The 23864-nt window shown below is 39.4% G+C and overlaps 1 protein-coding gene across 2 annotated transcripts in view; it reads right to left on the bottom strand.

Annotated features, from left to right (window-relative positions):
- PDZRN4 (PDZ domain containing ring finger 4) overlaps window positions 1–23864 on the bottom strand; it is a gene marked incomplete at both ends in the record, with an annotated part of 228475 nt that overhangs the window by 85654 nt on the left and 118957 nt on the right. Inside the window, one exon of one of the 2 annotated variants that reach the window (XM_084206843.1) lies at window positions 11010–11078. The exons of the other annotated variant lie outside the window; for it this stretch is intronic. Within the exon in view, the coding sequence (XP_084062969.1) occupies window positions 11010–11078 (69 nt within the window). Of the gene's footprint in view, window positions 1–11009; window positions 11079–23864 lie in introns of those variants that run through there. 2 annotated transcript variants of the gene reach the window in all.

Genomic DNA, 23864 nt, shown 5'->3' with positions numbered 1-23864 from the left:
GTCCCCTCCATCGAGCTGGAGAGGACAGATGTCTAACTCTGAAACATTGGACTAGCACTTTGGGAAGCCATCTCGATCCAGGAAATAAAGATAATGCCAGTACTACAAAGTCTTTTGAATTTCTAGTCCGCCATGAATTGTCCTAAGAACTTAAGGTAGGCAAGCACTTAACACCAGAGCCTTGTGACATCCCACAAAAGTGCTCTCCCAGCATACCTGAACTGTGGACAATCAATAGGTTCTTCCTCAGAGCAAAGGCCCAGGCTAGTCAAGCATGCCTCCATCCTTTCCCAAGAGGGCAATTCAGCCATGCTAGCAATATCTCACATGCAAGAATACTGGAGGCAGTTGATAAATCCAACAGAGTTTGTATTTTCACTTATTGCCACAAAATTAAATGAGAAAATATTGATGCAAACTTACTACTCTCAATATGATATTGGAAAAAATACAAACTAAGGGATCTACTGCTAATATTAGAATAAAGTCATATAGATAAACCTAGAAATAACTGTTCCATTTACTCTAAACAGCAGTGGAGTCTCATTTGCTCTTTCAAAGGCATAATCATTTGAAGGGCACATTTTTCTTCTTTGTTCTTTCCCATCAATTTTAATAGGTGCAGAACATCAGTCACATGAAATGTAATGGGACAAGAAGATGGATGAGTACGTTTGAAGCCACTAGTCACAGGACAGAAAGCATCCTGACAAAGTGACACTGGCAGTATAGGGTTCAAGAATAGAGCCTGGACAATATTTAGTAAGTGAAACTACAGTGCTACATGATTTGATATTTTCTCACTGGGCAAAATCCTTTCCCTGTCACTATTAATCATATTCCTACAAGTCAGGCTTTCAAAGACATTTTCCTTCTGAACATGACCAAATGACATTTTTAAATCAGGGAAATACATAAATCTGGGGACAAAGAGGTCATTTGGAGATAAATTGGAATGACTTCCTATGTTAAGAACTTCAAACTACTTCATCAAGAGGGTTTTAAATGGTTTAGTAAGATTCACACCTGAAATAGGAAATATATTGTGGTTATAGGAGTGAGATTTGGTATCTGTGTGGAACTGACAGCAACAGGACTCTACTACTGATGAAAAAGTACCAAAATTCCCCTGATTCTATTAGGATCTGAAGAAAGCAATATTAACAATTAGAAATTCCTTCACACTAAAAAGCCTCTGATGTGCATACTACAACGAAATACATGAATAAAAAACCAGCACATCCCATTAGCTGCCTGTGAAGTAGTTCCGGGAAAACTGTAACGAAAATTAATATCGAAATTGAAGTTTAATGTACAGTGAAGGAAAAAACAGTCATCCAACAAACCTAATCAAACCCTTTCTGTATGTTGAGGAAGCATTGGAAATGCAGGCAGGCCTGCACCCTACTGCAATGATCCACTTAGGTTATAACTTTACCAAAAAATGCTACATGGCTCCATCCAGCACTTTATGATGGTTATTGTGATGGTTATTGTGGCTATCATCATTATTAGGCAATGCTATTTCAGTTTCTTCATTAGGCATTTGCCACAATCTCTATAGGTAATCTTTAAGCTTTAAATAATACTGAACTTTATACAAGAACAGGAAAAGAGAAACTAGAACCTCTTAAAATATACCCACAAGAGAAGGAATTAGAGCCAGACCCCCAAGTCCCACTGCTGCACAAAGTAAGCCCTACACCTCAATATACTCCAATCACCCTTCCAGTGGTGTGCAATATCCAGAAAGCAGAAAGACAGCTTTTGGCAAATTCTCTTAAACAGGGCAACATTCCTTTTTGGCATCACAATATGCACTGCTGATAGGGTGGTGAATTTTCCTGTCAAGTATCTTACTGGAAGCTGTTTACAGCTACTACAGCTGTTCTGGCTTCTTCCCTCCTCTCCCACAAGACAGAGACTGCTTTCAAACAAATCTCTACAAGTGTGTGCTGGTAAATACAGTTGCACATAGACAGGAGTTCCCCCCAGTAAGTCATATATTCCAGAATGGGAAATCCAGAGAGAATGGAAATTCCACATTAAGAGAAGTTCTGAGATTTCTCAAATAGTACACCTGTTGCTCTGCTGTTGTTTGCTCTGGAAAGAATAAAACAATTTTAGATAAAGGAAAACTTGACTCACTTTTGGCTTCCAAAGTTCATACTACATGAAATGACACAGTTTCACAAATGATTGTATAAGTTTCAAAAGTTAAATCACCCTAAATACTCAATTATGATGATATATAAATAACATCCAGGCATTTCTGGAAATTTTTTCCCCATACTTTTTCTGAAAGTCCATTTTCGAAGAAATATCTAAATTTTTTATGAAGCATTTTGGTTTTCATGGAATTATATTCCTTAGTGAGAAACAATGTAGATACCATCCACACTTCCTGTAAACTTATAAACATTTATAAACTTACCTGTCTCTGTCTTTCCCAGCTGTAATAGTAGACTACATGACAAATCCAAGTGAGAAACTATATTGTAAGGAAAGTTGTCATCCCCACTTTCAGCAACCTTGACTTCTGAGAACGTATTCCAAATGCTGAACTTTAACTAATAATCAACCTTTTCTTCCAACTAATAATCAACCTTTTCTTCCATTAAAATTTATTTTGAGCTGGCAGTTCCTATGACCCCAGATATCATGAGGAATCTGAATATTTTGCATTCTAGCCATGGGGAAGTAGTCAAAGTCCTGAATAATGATTGTTTCCTGAGCAGCTTTCACTGCAAATTCATCACTATAATATGCAAAAAGCACATTACAAATACAATCAAACATATAACATGGGTCAGTCAATTGCTCTGTTAGATTACAGGTAGCCAATAAGAATCCTTTTCTCTGCTCATATCAATTGTTCAGTCCTCATAATGATTTGGCCAAGTTCATCCAATCCCATGCTCCCTGTGGTCCTCAGGACACAGGTTCTGGCACTGCAGTACGTATTTCTGACATTACAGAGCAACAGAACATGTACCAGGTTTGTGGCTCCTTCCCAGGAGCTTCACCAGTGTGATGCACACGGACACAGAAGCTGCACTGACATTTGCAAGCAGGACAGTCCCTGGAGGCACGTCTGCAGATCCTGGCCAGAATCAGCCTGGGTCTGAGGTGTGCTGAAACAGCCAGGGCTGGCTCCTGCTGGCACTGATTCTCTGGGCAAGCCCTGGCAGTGCAGAGCCAAACCATGCCCTCCTGCTCAGGGCCATGCACTGCTGCCAGCACCATGTGGCTGGGTTTCAGCCTCACCTCCCAAGCAATGCTGCCAACCCTAGATATGCAGAAGAATATCAAACCAGAGTAAGACTGGTTCTAAATATTATCTATCAAGTTCATCCCATATCAATTACAGTGCTACTAATGAAAAGTAGTTTTTACAAAACATTACGATTCCAGGAGCTAGGAAAAAACCCAAACACCCCATACCCCCCCCCCTCAAATACTGAAAGGTATGAAAGAAAAAAGAAAGAATTCTCCAGCTGCATGGAGAACTCAAAAAACTAAGTTTTATCTAGACAAATTAAAGACACTTGTAGACTTATTGCAGATTGAATCCTCTCAGGTTCAAGTCTGACATTAATATACCTGAAGCACAGGAATTCTATGTGTGGTGTGGTTTGGAAGATTACTTGTGCCTGTGTTGTTTCAGAGGTCAAATGTTATTATTAAAACCTCTGGAGAATCACCATTACCATGAAAAATCAGAAGACAATTAAAAAAATAATGTTTGTTCCGCTGCACTTTGCTGATTATTACGGTTTGTTTTTTTTAGTTAAACATATAAACAAACAAACAAAACCTCCAACCATCATACTGGAGAAGAAAAGAATGTATTATTTTTTCCACCTGGGAGAAGAATATGAAAATATCCTAACTTCCTAAAAGTTAAACAATAAAAACTCACAAGAGTGAGAAGTCCACATCATCCTATTATGCAGGAATGCCCAAATAGTCACCCTGTTCTCTGCCTTTCCACACCAGTATTTTAAACTAAAATACAAACACCTAAAGAAGAGACTTTGCAGGGCATTATATATACAAAGACAGCATAATTCCATTTCTAGGTCCAGTCCTAGAGATGGCATACAAGTATTTTTTAAATTCTCTTTCTGACGCACTATTTGTTATAATAATATTATAGATAACCTTTGAACAATAGCTGATTTAATATCCTCTCTTAACAGACTAATTTTTGTTACAGTTATTGAGCAAAGCAAAACAAAAGATAAGCTTATTACACAAAAAATAGAAAAGAAACTATCTTCACTGCAACAACAAAGCAAGTGTATCAAGAGTAATCAGCATAGAAACTCTTAAATTCTTTCATGTCTTGATATTTTGAGGTGATGTTAGCAAACTTGGAAATCTTCCTGCACTTGAAAAAAAATCTGCTTAGGAGTATCATCAAACTACTTTGCATTAAACTAAATAAAGATGAAACTAGAAAAGATGAGAAAAGCCTTTGTGATTGAAATTAGCCAGTGGGTTCAAAGTTACAGGGTTGACAGAAAAGCAAATACTATTACAAAAAGCTCATGCCATTTAAAATAACAGGTCAAACATAATCTGAAGCTAAATAGTCTTAAAGCCAAAGATCCAAGAATTTTTCAGTATTCTTAAAAAATTATTTGGATAAGACCTCAGCAAATCCCTAGGGATGGAAAACTGTTAGTTATCACCAACTCCTGCTGTATACATCCCCATTAAACTCTCAGGTCCTGAGAGAAACCTGGTGAAACAATCTACTGCCAGTTAACCCCACATACATGGTGGGGTGTTTGGCTGACATTTTAATGCCCTTCCTCTTCAATGAGCCACCAGAAAAAAACCAAAAAAATCCCAAAAAAAACCCCTGAAACCCCAAAATATGGTGCTTTTTTGACAGAATTCTCAAGGTAGCAAGACTGGCTTCATCACATCACTGATGTATAGAACTCACATAAAGATAGATTTTGCTGTAGGCCTAAGGATTATATCCACACCAAATCACATCAGGAAGCAAGCCTCAAGAAAGGATGGCTCTGTAAAAATGTATAAAAATCTGGTCATTAGAAGAATCCTTAATGCCCATTGCTAAATTCAAGATGAAAGGAACAAACAATAAAATGAGAGAGAAAATCATGCTATTCAGTACCTGAACCACTTCTTTTTAAAATTTTTCATGGCATTGCATGTGGAATTGAAGAATCAAAGAATATCCCGGCAGATTACAGATATAATCTGAGTATGGCTTTTTATAGGAGCGTGTGTTGTACCCATCCCCTGAATTCTTATCTCACATACTATTGTCTGCTTTCTTATCTCAGGATGACTCTCTCTTTATCTTTCCTCTTGAGGTATGCACAGGAACTATAAGCCTTTTACAAGACAGCAAATAAGGACAGAAAATGAAAGCCTGGCCCCAATGAAGTCAGTGGTAACACTTCAGAGTTTCCTGGATTTACCAGAAAAAAAAGTAAATGTTTTATCATTTCTTGGTTTGAGATCAAAAATAATACTTAGCTACTTGGCATGTAATTCAGGTGTCATGTTCAAAAGAAGGATCAAAAAAGCTCCTGCTAACAGGTTTAGGTTTTTAGATGACAACCTCCTTACAGGTGCAGTTGTATGCGTGGATGCCTTCTCTACAACCACTACCCAACCAGACAGCCAGAGCTGGTCATTTCAAGCAGCCTGTGCGTTCCAGACCCAAACCCCAGTCCTCCAGGACTCCTCAGGGAGCCTTTACACCCAAACAGAGCTCTGTGGTAAGACCTTAAAGTCAGACACAAGTGGCCTGGAAGATGTCTCTTCTCTTTTAAGCAACTGGCATGTGGTGGCTCAAAGCCCAGAGCTGAGGAGTTGTGCCCAGGGCTCTGGGGACAGTTACTGCTGGCACTCAGTCCTCCCTGGATCTGTGGCACACTATCCAGTGAGGGAAAGTGAGCTCCTCTACCAGAAGCAGCTTGTTAACCATGTCATGACACTGCTGTTTCTTCCTGAGCCTGCAGAAACATTATGGCAATAGGATTATTTCTATGATTTAATTTCTATTGTTTCATGCTGCTTAATTATTGGTGTGAAGGAAATAATCAAGGAAACATGAGAACCAGGAAATCTCTGCCTGCTAACCACAAAGATAACCTCTTCTCTATAAGAGAAGTCAAATTTTTAAACTCATTTTTCAGTCTTTTCAGTTCAGCAGAAATGCAAAGAAAGTTTTTAGGACATGGCAAGAAATGTATGACAAGCTTTACTTGATTACATTTTAATCATACATTACTACTATGAGACAGTGCATTTTTTAAGGGTATTACATAAAGCAGATCTCTAAAATTGTTCAGTTAAACAGTACTCCTGCAAGTTTGTTGACTTTTATTTTTGCACTTTTCAAATAGATAAATGAGTATTTAGAAGAGCTACTTAGAAAAAAAAAAAAGAATCAGAGGGTTATCACTTGTTTGTTTAAAAAATTTAGAAGAGCAAGAAGAAAAATAAAGGTAATGCAGTAAGATCAAACCAGAACTACTTTTGCTACTGATTTAATTAAACTCAGATAATTCAGCTAATTTCCAGACAATTAAATTCAGATTTTTTCTTTCATATTCTCCAGAGATAGAAGCTTGCTGCTACAGAATTTCTCATAAAATGAGAGCTTAGATATAAACCAAAAATGTGTTTCTGCTGATGCAACACAAGCTAGTACTTTCCCATAGCTGGTGAAATTCAGGAGGAGCATTTGAAGGTGGCATTGATAAATAGCAAACAAAAGTTGTGGCAGGTATCTACAGAAAAGAATGAGAGCTAATGGCAACCCCCACATTGAGGAGTTGTCATGTAAATACCACACATGGCATGAGGACCACAAGGGAATATTAGGGACTATAGGGAGAAAATCAGTATTCCATCACCCAGCTCCTCAATTCATCTTTGGAACAAACTCCAACTTCACCAAGACCAGGGAAGGCAGGTCCCAGTGCTGAGGAACACTGCTTGGTCCCCAGTCTTCCATATTCCAATGCCAGCTGCAAGCAGCATCTCCTAACACTTGCAGAAATGCCTCTGCTGTTTCAGTGGGCAGGCTTGATGTCTCTCTTGTGAGCAGCTTTGAGTTTGAAGAGATGTACCACTAGAACTCAGTAGCCCAAGGGATATCAAAATGAACATAAAATCAGAACTCTAAACTGGTTATAATTTGAGCTTTATAGTAATTATGGCAACCAACATGAGAAGCAAACAGCATAATCAGTCTTCAGAGGATTAAAAAATGCTATGAGCAAGCTCTGCTATTATCCCAGGTCAAATATGAAACATAAATGTACAACCTTCCAGTTTCAATCCCAGCTCCACCACTGGCTTTGTGAGCCATCTGAGATAGCCTCTTTTTTCCTTCTGGCTTTTCTCCTTTCTCCCTTTCAATTCTATGCTCACCTGAGCTAGATCTGCTTCTTAACATGTAACTCAAAAAAGAGGTTTGCACCATTCTTTGGTTTACTTCTAAAAGCAGTGTTCCCTCTCCAGCTTTCCTCTCTTTTTCTCTGGGTTAACTCCACATTTTGAAAACAAAGCACAAAAACTCAAGCAAACAGAAATGGTTTTATGACAGCCACAATATTTTGAAGTAAACCTGCATTTTCTTGAGTCTCAAACAAGGCTATTGAAGATTACTGCTGATTCCCTTCAATCCTAGCCATATTTCTCTTATCCTTTCTGCTAAATGGGAAGAATCCTCACCATGCTGCTAACAAATGACTTTAACTCGCTTCTTTAACCTCTGCAGTGGAAGAAAAAATCAGCTGAGTATGGCAGAGGTCTGCTCTTAATGGACATGGGCATACACCAGATCCCACCCTCTCTAAGTGACTTGACATAGACTTCCTGGATGCACACTGATTAGCTCAATCCTGCTTATACAGCACACAGGAAATAATATTAAAGTGCTCCACAAAGTAGCATGCAGGGCCATAAATTTCAAATTCAGACATCTTTCATTTCTGCACTGGTAGGCATATGGAGAAGAGGACTTGAGGGGGGTAGTAGGCCTGATACCTTCCCCCAATGAAGCCAAGAAATAAACCTGAGCCATGCTGAGGACTGGTGAAGAGGCACTCAGAAGCATGAGGGTCCTTCACCAATGCATAGTGGTATCTCAAAAGCTTTCATTCTTAAAATATGACTATTTGACTTTTCTTTTTGATCCCAATCTGCACGGGCAAAACACAGTTATCTAAATAAACATATCCATCACACCAGCAAATGATGGCTTTGGAGATGGCCCCCACGGTCTCTGAACTGCTACCTCGGCAAAAGACAAGTCTGGAGTGAAGGAATGGGGGAAGAGTGAGAAATTATACATATTCTAATGATGTCTTCCTTTTCCAGCAGCTCTACAATAAAAATCCCTGTGATGCTGAATCTGACTTCACTAAAAACAGTCACAGAAAACCTGCCCCACTGAAAGCATTTTCATGGTTTTCCTCTGCAAACATGCTTTCCTTTGTTTACTGTATTTTTAAGTGTATGAGTGCACAGCCCATCCACAGTATCAGGTAGCCCAGCATTGGAAAGGTGGCAGATGAGGCTAGGATTGCTTCTTTATATGAATTTAAATTAATCTATCTGATCCACATATGCTAGTGAGCCGCAGCTCATCCTCAGTCAATTCATGTCCCTGACAGGCTAACTTGTCCCAAGCTCTCCAGAAATCATGTAGATGAAAGAGCCCAGTCTGTGGTATAGGAATTACAGGACTGGAGAGTTAAAAAGGGATTTGCAAATCAAGTAGTAATGCCTGCCTTGGCTTAATTTAATTTATCATATTCTACTGCTGCTCCCCCCTCCCAGCAGCAAATCAGAGTTGTACACAGAAGCAGTTATGGTGTGAGACACTACCTGATCTTTACTGCAGCACCTGGTTAAAAATATGCTCAGTATCCTTTGGGCTCTGACCTGCACACACTGAAACAAAGATAGGGATGAGTTTACAGATGAACACAGGATGTGGCAGCGAGCACACTAAGTCATTTCTCTGCTCTCCTTCTGCACCTTATCAGTGACATTTCCCTAACAGCACAAGATGCAGCACCAGGCTCACTGCATTTCAACTCCCCAAGGAACCTCCCTGAGATCCTCCCAGGGATAACACTTTATCTGGCAAGCACCAGAGTAAAAAGTGAAAGCATTAGTTAATTTTGCACCTTGGTTGCTCACATCCACAGACACTCCAACTCAATAGCAGAGAAGATAACAGAGAGAGGGAAGAATTTCTCTTGAATCTCTTAAAAACCCCACCTTACAACATTACTGCAGGGAATATTTTGAAAATCCCTTTACTCTAAACCAGACACAGTCTTTTCCCCATACACACATGCAGCCCTTTAAGAAATGTCTGATTCCTTTCACAGCAGAACCTGCATTTCTTATTCCCTGGCACAGAAATGCAGACATTGACCTACTCTACTCCATTTTACACTTTCGGATCAGTTTGGCAATCCAGAGCTGGGGAGAGGGAAAGGGTAGCGAGGGAAATGTGCTGCTGCTATGCTTTTCCCTGTGCTGTTGCTGTAAGAAAAAATGATGATGGGATTACGACTAAATATTGAACTAAAGGGAAGTGTTCCACCTAGAGACCATCTTCATCAGGCAAGGCAACGGGCATGCTACCTGCAAACGGACACTCCTTTAGGATTGAATACACTTGCTGGTTCTGTGGTAAAAAATGATGCAGAGGTATGGCCCCCAGTAGTAATTAACAATGTTAATCTTCTTCTTCCTCTCTATGGTGATAAAAAGAGTCATTTTTATATTTAATTAATGCAGAGGATCATTCTGGAAACTGGCTAATGAGGCTCTGATCACATTACCATGAAAATGTGCATTAACACCACAACTGAGGAGGCTGCTTCACGTGTAGAGAATCCACTTTGTAATTAGCCCACTGTGAAATGAATCACGTCAGGAGGAACTCGGAGGGAACCAGTCGGCACTGGGCACTTAGCTGCTGCTGTGCCAATAGACCACCAACATTCTAAGCTGTTTTTTCTCCCCTGCACTGCCTGTCAGCAGCAGTGCGGTCCAAAACTGCCAGTGCTCAGCCTCTATCAATGGCAATGTGTCAAAGCCAGAACAAATTACAGAGAGGGAGAGAACAGATGCTGAAAGGCACTAAACTTTAGTATGCGTGAGTCTGCTACACCAAGAGAAAAAAAAAAAAAACACAAACAAAAAGCTGCAAATCAAATACTGATTCAATAGGATCTGGGCAAAAATTATGGGCTATTATGGGGAAGTACTTGTTTCGTCTTTTCTCATCTTATTCTGAAGAAGCTGGGAGCAGAGCAGCAGCAGACTGCTTCTCTGCTATGCACTACACTGTAGGATGCTGAAAGAGACACCAAAATACCTAAATGGGATTACAATCTTTGTCTAGTAATATACAGAAATAAACACACACAGTGAATGAACGAGCAGCACATCTCATCCATGGAACCCTGTTGTACTCAGTACCTGTTTAAAGGTGACAACATGTTTCAGAATTATTTCAATTTTAATTAATTAATCTGAAAATTTAACACACTTCTCAGCCAGCACAGACATACCATAAAAACTTTGTTCCTTAACTTAAAAATACCTGAGATGACAGACCTAAAGCTTTCAGAGGCAGCAGAGTGATTTATCTGAAATCAGTCTTATTACCCAAGCCAAGGGCTCCCTTAAAACATCACCGATATGGTTCAATGAGAGTGCTGCTATATGACTGACATCTTGGCAGAAGATGCACAAAAATGTTAAAAGAATCCCACAGGAAGTCATCTGAAGGGGGAGTGGCATACGAGCAGAAAACAACAGGCACCCAAAATACTAATAATTACCAATCTCCCCCCAAACAATTTCACCAGCAATTTTGCAAAGAAAAGAAAAAAGGCAAAGCAAAACAAAAGCATCTCTACTTACAGTCTGTAAAGCACACACATTTTTACTCAGGAGATGCTGGCAATATCCTCTGCACTCACCTGTGAAACTTCATAGAGCAGTTTGTAGTGTTCCTCTCTCTTCTGAAAAGTGCACAGATTGCAGCCCATCCTAATAAGCAGCACAAGAGCAAAGCCTCTAATTTCCCCAGCACTGAAAGGCAAATGCACTGACGGGGAATCACCCTCCAGACTTGTCTACTGTTTTTCATCAGTCACTCGAGCCCCGACACACAGGCACGCCACTGTTAGCTGGAAGCACAAGGCAGGGCAGTGCGTAGCAGCATGCTCTTCTTCCCTTTCCCTAACTATCTTGCACTCACGTATACACACACAGAGTTTCGACTCAGTTCATGGCAACACTCCCCCTGTCTCTGCATCAGTGCACATGACTACACAGATTCCCACTCATGAATATTAATAGCGTCTCATTGATTATTTATGACAGAACGTGTTAGCGGGGAGGGGTGTCATAGCTGCTGCTGATGACAGATGAATATTCACTAATTAAGAAGCAAATGTACTGTGGTTAAACAAAATCCACTTGTGTCAATACCAACTCTGTTTATTAAGGTTAGAGACTAAGCTGCATGCATTTCATCCACACTCGTTTCAATTTTTACAGTAATTGTGAGACTAATTCATTAATGGAGGTGGGAAAAGCACAAGTCAAGTCTTATGTTAGCTCTCCACCTTGTGCAACAGGGATCACAGAATACATTTAAAATATTTGTAAGCATTTTAGGAGAGTGCTTGTGAAACCTGAGCTGATGTTGCTAAAAATTTAAACTAAAGGTAGGAGAGAAAACTAACCCAGATGTATACTGGTAGCTCCAACTCTGACATTGCCAAATTTAGCCAAAATTCCACTGTACTCATAAAAGGTATAGTTCCACAACAATTCATCATGCATATATAAGATACATGGAAATGCAGGTGTGCCTGACCTGGTGCTTTTTACACATAGACACACATTTTACTGTTTATTAAATACTCTCACATTCAAGTCTCTTTCTTGCATGTATAACAGATTAATTGTAATTATAGGTCAAATTTCTCAGTAACTCAACAGATACATCCTCTCAGACTCCCAGGTATCAAAGCTATTATTTTAACATATAATTATATAAAATTTTACCATTTGTAAATTAGATTTTAATAGTGCCACAATTCTCAATGTGTGTATAAAGGAAAATTTAAAATTAAACTAAACCCACATGTTAAATATTAAGGCAAATTAATTCAAGGCTGACATTAATTCCTGTATTGTACATCATGCAATCCAATGGCAGTTATGCAAGATAAAAAGCCCAAGCCATAACAAAACAGGATAGAAAAAGCAAAAGTTGCTCCTTTTTTATCTTTACTTTCTCAGCAACTTTGCTCATAAAGAACTATATCAAGTGCTTATTTCAAAAGATCTTTAATCTGGAGAGGATAGCAGGTGGGATCCAAAGCAAAAATAATTACTTTAAAACCAATGAAACCAGTTAGTTAAGATTAACACTGGGCCCTAAAAAATTGCATTTACTGAGAAATCATGTACAGCTACTATTTTTTTTGGGTGCAGTTCCCTAAAAGTGCTTTGTCAAATACTTAAAATCAATAACAGTAAATTATTCTAATGAGCACTAATTGATAAGAAATTGGCTTTGCATCTAGCAGCACCTCAAACACTAGCAACACCGGGTAGCAAGCAGATCAACAATCATGTGCTGCTTATCAGTTCAGCCCCTTGGGATACAATAATCCGATTTTCTGGGTCCTAATTTTACCTAATAGACAGGATGAGAGCTAAGCAGAGAAACGTACAGGAAAAACTGGGCTGCAAACTCTGCACAGTAGTAAAGTTTGCTAGAACCTCTAGGTAAATTATAAATAGGTTGAGACTAAATCTTAATTAAATTTCATCTCCTTTAATAAATGTGCGGAGTCAGGAAGAATAAAATAATGACCATTAACAGAGCAAGCTCTTCACATACCATCTTCCAGCAGTGTTCTGAAACAGAACAGTAAGATTAATTTTCATTTGGTGGAAGAACCTGAGCAGGCAGGTTTGGTTATGAATTTCCTCCAAAGCCCAAGGATTTCAAAGACGAACCATGAGGCCGGTTCATCATCGTTAGAAAGAATCAGCCTCTGTTCTACTCCTCCACACTCACATGAAATGCTGTTCACGCTGAGAGGTTTAAACCTACGTAGCAAACACCAACTCAATCTTTGAAGGTTTCTGCATTGTGAGGTGCAGAAATATTCTCAGATGTGTAAATTTTGAACTTAAGAAAGTCAGATCAATGAACAAGACAACAGTCATGCAAGGACACCCATGCCATCTTTCGACAAAAGTGTTCTCTTCTTCCACTGACACAACTCCCTCCTCTGACACATGCACAGTTTGAAAGCTAAACCACCTTCTTGAAAGGAAGCATTATTTACCTTGGTATATTTTTGATAGTTTCTTAAAATTAGTTCTTAAAGTATCAGGGAAAAAAGGATATATTATTATAGGATTCCAGTTATATAAAAGAAACAACAACAACAACAAAAACCAGTAGACAAAATAAGCAATGGAAAGCTACAGCTAAGCTTTCAGCAGTTTCCCCTTACAGTGTCCATTTTGTTCTTTCTCTGATTCTTTTGTCTACTTCTCTGGAGACAGCATAAGCTTGGCCATTAATTTATCAAGTGCCTGCCCTCTGCTCATACAGAGTAAAAGGTTCTGTCTTCTGCTTCTGCAACCACTAATGGGCACAGTCTGAAGGGCTGAATAGATTTATTAGAGAAGGAAAGGCGTACTTCCAGGTTCCCGAGCTCCATCAAAATATGCAACTTTGACCATACATGTGGTCAAAATACAAAACTTTGTGCAGCCTTTAACAATATTCAAGGCAAAACTTGCTAGAACTATAAACTGAAAAGAATTATGTGGTGTGCTTTGGTCAAGTTATGTCAAGAATTTGATATTGGTAAGAAAGCAGTTTTTTCCTTTCTTCCTCATCTCTATTGCCCTCCAACATTTTGTAGCTAAAGAGATCAAAAAGGTATAAAAACATAATCAGGTCACTCTTATTTTGTATGTAATTCATAGATATTTCAATAATTCAATGCTTTTCTTAATTTTGGAGTTCTCTATGATCATTGCCTACAATTAAATCTTACCACAAAAATTAAAATCATAATTTACAGTCAAGCCAGCAATCAATAATGCACACAGATGGAGTTTAATTTTGAGAGAGTTACAAAAATTGTTAACATTTTCAAACCACGTGCTCTTGTTTAGGCCCCCTAATTAATTTTAAGTATCTAGGAGATTACTGATATTTGGTATAAAGTTACCTCACTGAGGTAAAGCAATGTCTAATTATAAGCACCCATGCTGGAAAATCCATCATTGCAAAAATTTCAAGACAATGACACTGCAAATTAAAGGCCATTCACTCCTTCATACCTTCTTTCTCACACACTGAAAGACACATAATAAAATATAACATTCATTTTAAGTAAGGATAATGAAGCTGTTGGTCCAAACTCAGTGATGAAACCCAGTGAAGTATATGTGGAATTCCAGGTTTTCTTTGCAAGCCCTTGAATTCACACTGTCCTCCTGATGTACCAACCCCACAGCATTTACCATATAGATCTTGAGGAATTCCCAGAAATCTGGCTCACTGAACAGATGGCAATGCAATTTATAGTCTAAGGGCTGTATAGCTGTAAGACAGAAGTATCATAAGAAAAATGGAACTGGAGAAAGCTTTTGCATATCCCCACTGTTCTGAACAAAGGCCTGAACTCATAAAGTTTAGCCTCAGCCTGGGTAGATCTTTTAGTCCATTGGATATTTAATATTTGTAAAGAAGCCTCAGCTGCTGGAATCAGGTGATCTTATGCATCAGTCAGTTTGCACATTAGAAAAACAAAGAAACTTCCAGACCTATGATTGCAGAGAAAAACTTAGAAACCTTGAGTTAATATAACCCAAAGACTCAGAATTTGCAAATATGCTAGCCAGCTTGAACTTTAAAATAACATAATGTATATATGAACTAGTAGGATAAATGAAGGTGCAAACTATGGAAGTACAAAGTCATTGAAATGGGCTTAGGTTCAACAAAATGGATTTTTGCAAATACAATAAACTTGAAAATCTTACCACAATCCCTACAAGATACATGAAGGTCTTACTTAAAAATAAAAATTTTGTATGTTTTCTACAGTCATCAGACCATACTTGAAAATGCATGAACATAAAAACTAAGAATTTGTATCTATGACAAAATGCAATATTCTCTGGAACATTAGGTTAGGAAAGACGTTTGTTTAATCTCATATCCTTTACCACAGCTACCAAGATTTCATGCACTGGTCAAAGCCACAGCAAAATTAAAGGTGGCAAGAGAAGAGGCACGACATGGAATTCCTGTGTTCTGTATTTCCCAGGAGGACTGTAATTTCTCTGAGGACTATTTAGGCCTGCCTGACTGTAAATCAAATGGGCTCCAAAAGTGGAATTTTCCATTGGGCTCAATCGCTGCCTTCCTCCCTGGAAGGCAGGGAGCACCATAACATCATATTGCACAAGCCCAGTCTACCGATATCTATTGTTTGCTTTTCCCATCCATGATTAAATTGACACGGGAAAAATGGGATCCTAAGGGATTTACAGGATTCCTTGTCAAAAATGCAAATACCTGTCTAAAGGGAAATGGAAAGCAAGCAAATGAGGAATCCTGTCTGCCATGATTGCTTACAACGCAAGTTCTATTTGTTCTTTTTGTTCTATACAGGAAAAAAAGAAAATAACCCCTCAGTTTTAACCCATTTACCTATCAATATCATGTGAATGAGCTGGCTAGCACTCTTTGGAAAAAGTATAATTCCTTTACCACATCTACTTCAGACTGCTCAGAAACTTTTTTTGGTCTCCTTTCTCAAAGAGTCTTCCAGAATACTTTTTCCCTGTGGTTTTTACTCTGAGTGGCTTCCTTATCACCCTTAAACTGGTGTCATAATAATTAGGAACTGTTGCAGCAAACCAGATGATGCCTAATACTGAACTTTAAGGCCTTAGCAATACATAAAGGGTGGTGTCAGGACTTGGTTAACATCCTAGAAGGACCTTAACTTTCTCTTGACTTTCTCTTGACTTTCTTTATCTCATCAGTTAGAAATCATCTCACACAACCTCATGTTTTTTAAACCATATGATCATGTGAAACCAGGCTCTTAACTGCACTGGAGAGTTTTAATGCTATGGAGTACACAAAGTAGAATTACTCATAAAGAAGCAATTGAAACGATTTAAAGGAAACAAGGATTAATCAGGATAGCCAAACCTAAAGTGTACAAACAAAGTTCTGAGGAAAATGCTCTGATTATAGATAAATTTAGATGTGAAGTCCCATGTCAATAAACATTAAATAATGCACTTAGGGAACACTGCTAAAATATTCAGTCATGGTCTCTAAAGTAATTATATGTACTCAGAAAATAGGTTTGGAGTTGTGGATAGTTTCCTCCAATTGCCTGAGGAAAAGACTAACAAGCGAGCAGGAACTATTGAAACTGCAGAAACACCAGAAATATCCATATTTTATCCATATAGCCAGCAGTCCTGTCTTTCCATCTCTAAATCATTTAAAGAAAACGGAAGAGCTATGAAGCACAAATGAGAAATACAGAAAATAGTTCCCTTTCCCTGCATCTTCCATCTTTATATGTATTCTCCTGATACGGAATGCATTCCTTCTCACATTGCACAATGAGATAATAAGATGATACATTTAAAACAGCAAAAGAAAGCCTGATTTTTTTTTTCCAAGAAATTTGACAGTGGAATGCATTATGTCAAATGAAGCAAAAAGCAGAAAAGAGTTCAAAAAGGTATTAGACAACTTTAAAACAGGTAACTGTTCACTAGTCATCTACCTGCCTAGGAAGCCCATAATTCACCAACTCCTGGGAGCTATGAGAGACAGAACAGCTCTGAGATTTCCCTCCATGCATCCCCTTGCTGATAGCTCGCCTGTGTTTATTATTTTTCTCTTTGAAAATCTAATATTGGCGACCGGATCCTTTGCTATTTTAATTCTAAAGCTCCAAATTCACCAGTTATTTCGCAAAAAGCTAGAATATCTCTTTAACTGAAAGTTCCTTGGCTAATGTTAGCTGCTAATACAACAGAAGAGTCCAACAGCATTAATGATCACATCACTTTGAACTTCAAACACATCTATAAAAGTACATTTTATTGTTGTCCTGATCAGTTTCAAAGCTTTACAAGCTACATCTGTTTCAAAATTAAAAAAAAAAAAAAAAAGATTTTCCCCAACAGCTTAAGATTATATCTGAGCTTTTTTATACCTGTGTGGGAAATAAAGACCATTTGGAACTGAGCTATGCCAAGTTCAGGCCCAGATCAAACAATGGCAAATATCAATGAAAAGCCTCAATGAGAAACTGAACTCACAGTGCAAAATTAATTCAAGGGCTGAAGCTGCAGGGACTGGTTCAGAGGACAAGAGCAGTGGTGAGGAACTCCTCGGCTCTGTTCTTTCCTCTGATGCCTGCGTCATTAGGAAAGCTCTTCCTTTTTACATTCTTATAAAATAAGTAACACCAGCCTTGCAAGGGCATCAATTCAATAAGCCTTTCAAGACTTTACAGAGCTTTTCAAAGAATGTCGTACGGAGGGCTGTTACACCCACCCAAGTTCTGCTCAGGCCGCCCTTGCAGTCAACAGCACTCAAATTAATTAACATGCCTTGTGTTGTTTCTCAATTAAAAGTTTTAAGTTTTATACTGCTAAGCAGTATAGAAGTACAAAATGAAAAATTACTCATGACTTGAGGAAGTCCCTTGCTAAAAGGCCCTTTGAGTGTAAGTGCCATTAGCTCAATAAATCTACAGGAGTAGCTTTGGTACACCCAAATATTTCAAAAGTGAAGATGCTGAGAAGAACAGTTTGTCATGAATATGGCACAACCAGTGCACAGACACATCTACCAATATGGACACACCACTGCTCACTTTCAAAGCTCATACATGTGGCAATCTGGAAAAGCTGTCGAGGGATACAGCAATAAAATAGATAATTCTGTCTTACCCCATATAAATGGCCTACTGTGCCCTAGAAAAACACACCAGGATTAGGGAAATTTTCATGGCCTTGAATGGATTTTCATGGTATCGAAGCTGAAAAGGAGAACTGTATTGAATCAGGCCATAAAACAGCTGCCCCTCTCCTCCACCACAGTATAAAGATGCAATATAACTGGCAGAAGCTAACATTACTATAGTAAAAAATAATTTTGTAACACAGATATGACCTATGTCTCTAAAGAAATAGTTAGACAGAGGGGAGTTGAATGTTTGTGTGCAACTAATCATGTCTTCATAACCCTAAAGACAGTATTAGTGGTGAATGTGATTGAATCTCAAACCTGGCTTCCAACACACATTTGATAGAGTGATGGATGCAGGAGTACACTACACAATGCTGCAGGAGGAACTGCCCACACTACTCCCATGGCTGTCAGCTAGTCAGACTAGCTGAATTTTCTTTAGACTGGCTAGATTGATTTAAAATAACAATGTAAACTACAGTGAACTTTGTTGACAGTCACTACCTGACCACCATAAAAGCACCATTAATTCTGTTGTCGTCAGCAAATGCTTTCTAATGATTTGAAACTAATGCAGCTTCCTCTTTTTGAAAATCCCCACAGCATCAAAGGTTTACTTTGTACACTGTTTGGGCTTTCTAAAGTTAAAAATCACTGCCAGTGCACCTGCTTTCTAGAAGATCATTAGGTAAATATCCCAGCAAAGCCCAATTATCCTGGCTTTAGTTACCTTACTGTCTGCTCCAGAAGAAAATTAATGTTATTAGATGTGTCTTTCCCTGAAAATTGCTGGTGTTTGGTTACTGTGGCAGCTGTCAGGGAGGTGCAGGGGTCTTTCTGCTGGATGCTGATTCGGCAGGCTGCCTAGGCACAAGCCTGGCCCCAGCCCCGTGCCAGCCACCCCACCCGTGTCAGGGTGCCCTGAGCCCTCGCAGCACACCAGAGCTCAGCCCTGCCAGTGTGCCCTGCCAAACCCCAGATCCCTAAACTCTCACCCACCAAGAAATAGAAATGTCAGGTCTGAACGCAGGTATAAGGAGTTAGGAAGAAAAATGTAGAAAAAATTTAAAAAAACCTCCTGCAGACCTACATGGATGGAGACAAATTAAATCCGATTAACGACGCCTCCTTTTCTTCTATTTTGATGTCCTGTGGAAAAGAAATTAGCATAGCAAATCCTGCTTTATCTCTGAATGAAATTTCAGATCCTTAGTCTGAACCCCTCCTTTTTTCCTGGAATAAAAAGCCAAAACGAAGATCTTGTCAGCTTCAGAGGGGAGATTTGTCACACATCAGTGGCTTTCAGGGGCGGGTGTCCACCCAGCCCTTGCTGCCTGGCCACCGGGACACCACTGCCACCCAGCCTCTGCTCAGCTGCTGCCACCCCTGTGCTGCTGGGCTTCAGCCTTACTTCCAGCAGCTTGCCAGAACTCCTGGATCATCTGGGCCCTCTGCACAGGGGCATTAAAACTCTTTTTGAACATAGTTTCCTAAAATAGCCAAAGGACAATATAAAGTGGAGGGAAAGAATTGAATCACATTACAGTCAAAGAATGGTGCACATCACAGCACTTAATTTGTATTTAATTTGTATTTAGCATAAAACATATGAAACAACCAAGATCACTTAAAAGAAACCTTTGGATGGGAAGCCAGAATTGTAGAGGCAAAGGTCTCATTCATTTTGCCAAGACTGCAGCAGATCACTGCTGTGAAGAAGAGCTGCTTAGCACCCTTCCTCGCTGGAGGGAAAAGCAGTGCATTTCCAAAACTCACCTGTGTTTTTTACAGAAATAAACTTTGCATCTTATAAAGCAGAAAGGTCTTTGCAAAGAAGAGAAAATATTTAACCTTCTCAAAGTCAAAGGCTATTCTCTTCTCCCTGATTCCTCCTGCAAAGATGTGAAACAAATCACAGGAAAATAAAGAAATAATAGGGAAAAAAATTGAGGAGAATAACTGATTGGGAAATGGTGAGTGAGAGCTTTTTCTGCAAGACGTTTGCATCTAGTCTGAATGTGTTTCATTTTTATTCAGTTCTTGTGCAGGACACTAAGATTATATGTATCAACTTAATTCAGTGATAAGAAAATCCTTACTATAAATCCTACCATGTGGGACAAATCTGTCAAGATCTTGATTATCAAAACAAATGAACAGACAGTAAAATGTGACATACATAGCATACACTTTACATGATAAATTAGCCCTAGCACAACTGACACACATACTGTAAGGTGATGTTAAGGTTGCTATGGCAAGCAATGTCTTTCCTTCCCCAGCACCTGAATCACAAGTTTTCTGAGTCAATGGCTTCTAGCAAAAGACAAAAAATTTTCTCTAGTTAAATATTATCTGCATATAACACAACACATTTCTCTGTCCCATTGTGGTCTCCTTCAAAAGTTCCTGCCTTCAAGAGTGACCTCACCCTGTCACTGGAGTGACTAGCCAGAAGCCCTAAGGTTGTTATTTGCCCCTTCAGCAGATGTGCTGGGGATTTATTGTAATGCTTTAGGGACCAGATAGTGATGGCCAAACAAATTAGGAAACTCATGCAGTGAGCAACAACATTGTCAGCTCAGGGAAAACAAGAGCCAGATCTGAATGGAAATGCAAATATTTTAGCTACCGAAAATTTTGGATGTGAAACGTTCCTCAGAAATGGGCTGTCATGTAAGAACTGAGTTTTTTCAGAAACATTCCCACTTTTGGATGAAATTAAAATTAGGAAAAAACTCTGTGATTCCAAACCACTGTGATTTCAGCACACTTCTCGTCCAAAACTGTGTTTGGAAGTCCTAAAGCAAAAAATTAGCGATACATTTAAAGAAATGGAGTAAACCCCAGTGAGAATTTAGTAAAATCTATTTCTGTTAACAAGACATGACAATGCACCAAGAGCTTTCCTGCACAAAGACCAAAACACTGGAGAGACATTTCTGCCACAAGGTGCTCAGAACCTACATCAGGACAAGCTCACCCTTGCTGCAAAAATTACAAGTCTTTGCAGTAAGCCAGCTGACAGCTTCACTGCTTACTCCTTCCAGAAATCCACCAGAAATTCAAAATAGATTAGCTTCTCCCAGCGTTCTTAACAAAACTCATAAACAAACCTGTGTTCTACTGACCTCAGAGGATGTGTCAAATGATCAAAAACTATTATTTAGCTGTTAATTTCTGTGATTACAGAGTGTCTTTTTTCTTTTAAGTTATGACATCCATATATTGATCACCAGCAGACCCAGCTATGACCAGATCAAAATCACCATGGGAAATGCTCAAGTTTCTGCATGTCTGGGAAGGACTGCAGAAGGCACTTGGGTCATCTTTCTACTGCCTACTGTAGTTCATGGTACAAGCATTTTGCAAAAGGTTACAATTCAACTGAAAAAATGAATCATTTAGGTGCTTTTCTGAACATTTGCTATCCTGATGGCAAGTTAAGTGATAAAATAAGAATGAGAAGCAAGGATCTTGAAAAACTGCTATCTTCAGCTGGTTTGTTTAAAGCCTCTCTGTACTGTAGGTGAAGATTTATATAAAGATCTATTTTCTGTTTGAAAGTACTTTTTATTCCTTTAGGTACAAGAAGAAGAGCAAACAATTCTATGCAGGTAAAAGAGATTATTTAAAAATAATTAAATTTAACTCATACTGAAAAAACCCCGTCAGTAAACTATGTACATAACAACAGAAGTCAAGTTTCACAGAGAATTTTTCATAAAGAGGTATCAAAGTACCTCATAAAATCAGGTAAAGCTATCACCATTTTATAATGTGTGAATAATGAAGAAATCTAGCAATGCATAACAGTGAAATATGAAAAATTATTTTCAAAATTTAGCACCAGTGTAAAAAGTACCAAGAAACCCCACAGAGGGAGCTGCCCAGTGCCAGGCAGGTGATGGCACACACACCAGAGGATGGCATCCAATGAGCTGTTTGGGATAACAAAACCATTTTGAGATTTTTATATGCATGGCAAAGAAACAAAACCAGTATGATATTAAATCCCACCTTGAAGGAAAAACTCTGTGAGGGGAGCTCTTACAATAAGCTGCAATGAACACATATAAAATTCATATCAGCTTCCAGCCAGCAACACAAACCTATGCAGTTTTACCACATTTTTTCCTTTCCTTCCTTCCTTTACTGTATGGTGAGATTTTGAATGGTGAGATTTTGATTTTGCTTTGTATTTCCTTTTTCCTACACCCCGCATAAATTCCGTGCCTTGCCACAGCTCTGCATTCATCTCCGAATTCACCCATCCATGACTCCAAACAGGTCCCTGCTGCTGTGCACTGCTTTTGTTCATCACATCCTGCTCCTTCCCTGCTCTTCTCCACTTTATTTCCCTTTACCCTTGGCTTCAAAACTTCCCCAGCATTATTCCTCCTGTGCATCCCCAAGAGCTGAACTCTAAAATAACCTTGAGGAGAGGAGAGGAGAGGAGAGGAGAGGAGAGGAGAGGAGAGGAGAGGAGAGGAGAGGAGAGGAGAGGAGAGGAGAGGAGAGGAGAGGAGAGGAGAGGAGAGGAGAGGAGAGGAGAGGAGAGGAGAGGAGAGGAGAGGAGAGGAGAGGAGAGGAGAGGAGAGGAGAGGAGAGGAGAGGAGAGGAGAGGAGAGGAGAGGAGAGGAGAGGAGAGGAGAGGAGAGGAGAGGAGAGGAGAGGAGAGGAGAGGAGAGGAGAGGAGAGGAGAGGAGAGGAGAGGAGAGGAGAGGAGAGGAGAGGAGAGGAGAGGAGAGGAGAGGAGAGGAGAGGAGAGGAGAGGAGAGGAGAGGAGAGGAACCTTTGGAGTAGCCTGGGCTCAGCCGCACGTGCCCCTGGGGCTGCTCCCCACGACAGTGCCAGCTTGGATATTATAACAAGTAACAGCTACACACCTGTTTTCCCAGTGCACAGCAAAATAAACCAGGATGCCAGGGCCACAGGTTTAATTGATTCTCTTTGTCTTTCACCCTGCTTCAGAAGTCAGTCTGATCAATGCTATTTCACACTCTCCACTGCAAGCTTTACTGATCTAACCTCTGACTAAACACAGATTCATCAAAGCAGCACCAGGGGATGAAATATTTATCCTTTGCAACACACAGGGAATGTCGTGTTACAACTTCCTCCTGGCTTTCCTCATTTATTAGGAGAGGAGGGGAGGGAGGAATGGAAGGAGGACTTGCACAGCTGAAGTGAGCGCCAGCACTGGAAACTAATGTCATGTATTTATCCACTCACATTAAGTGTGGAAGAGACAGTCACAGTTCGTGTTCCCTTGGCACTCTTGAAATTCTTTTCCTTTCCATCTTCCAGAGAGTGACAGAAAATAGCAGTTACTGACAAATGCTGGGGGAAAGCACAAGACCTAACCAATAAATATTATATGCATCTATATCTCGAAAACTCTCCTTCAAGTCTAAACAAAGTAAATATGAGAATCCCCAAGGAAGTCATGGAAGCTGCCAATTCCTTTCAGAAAGGCAAATAAATGAATTTTCTCGATGCTTCCCTACATTTCTTTAATAATCTGAATAAAAGTTGCCAACTGGGACACAGGAGAACACGTTCATTTGTCGATGCCAGCCAGCCTTCCCCTTGTCAAGTGCCCAGGTGTGAAGGGAGGCAGTTGCTGAGGCTGTGGGAGCATTGCCCTGGCAGTGCCCACACGGGGGGTACCCAGCAGACACACTCACAAAGAAATAAGGCTTCATCATCTTGTCACATAGGGGAGGAGATTACTTCTTATACAAAGACAACATCTAGAAGGATTCCTATG

The sequence above is a fragment of the Fringilla coelebs genome (genome assembly GCF_963513975.1).
Source record: "Fringilla coelebs genome assembly, chromosome: 5".
Classification (NCBI taxonomy): Eukaryota; Metazoa; Chordata; class Aves; order Passeriformes; family Fringillidae; genus Fringilla; species Fringilla coelebs.
The sequence above is the reverse complement of the archived record's forward strand: the minus strand, read 5'-3'. Positions and strand labels throughout refer to the sequence as shown.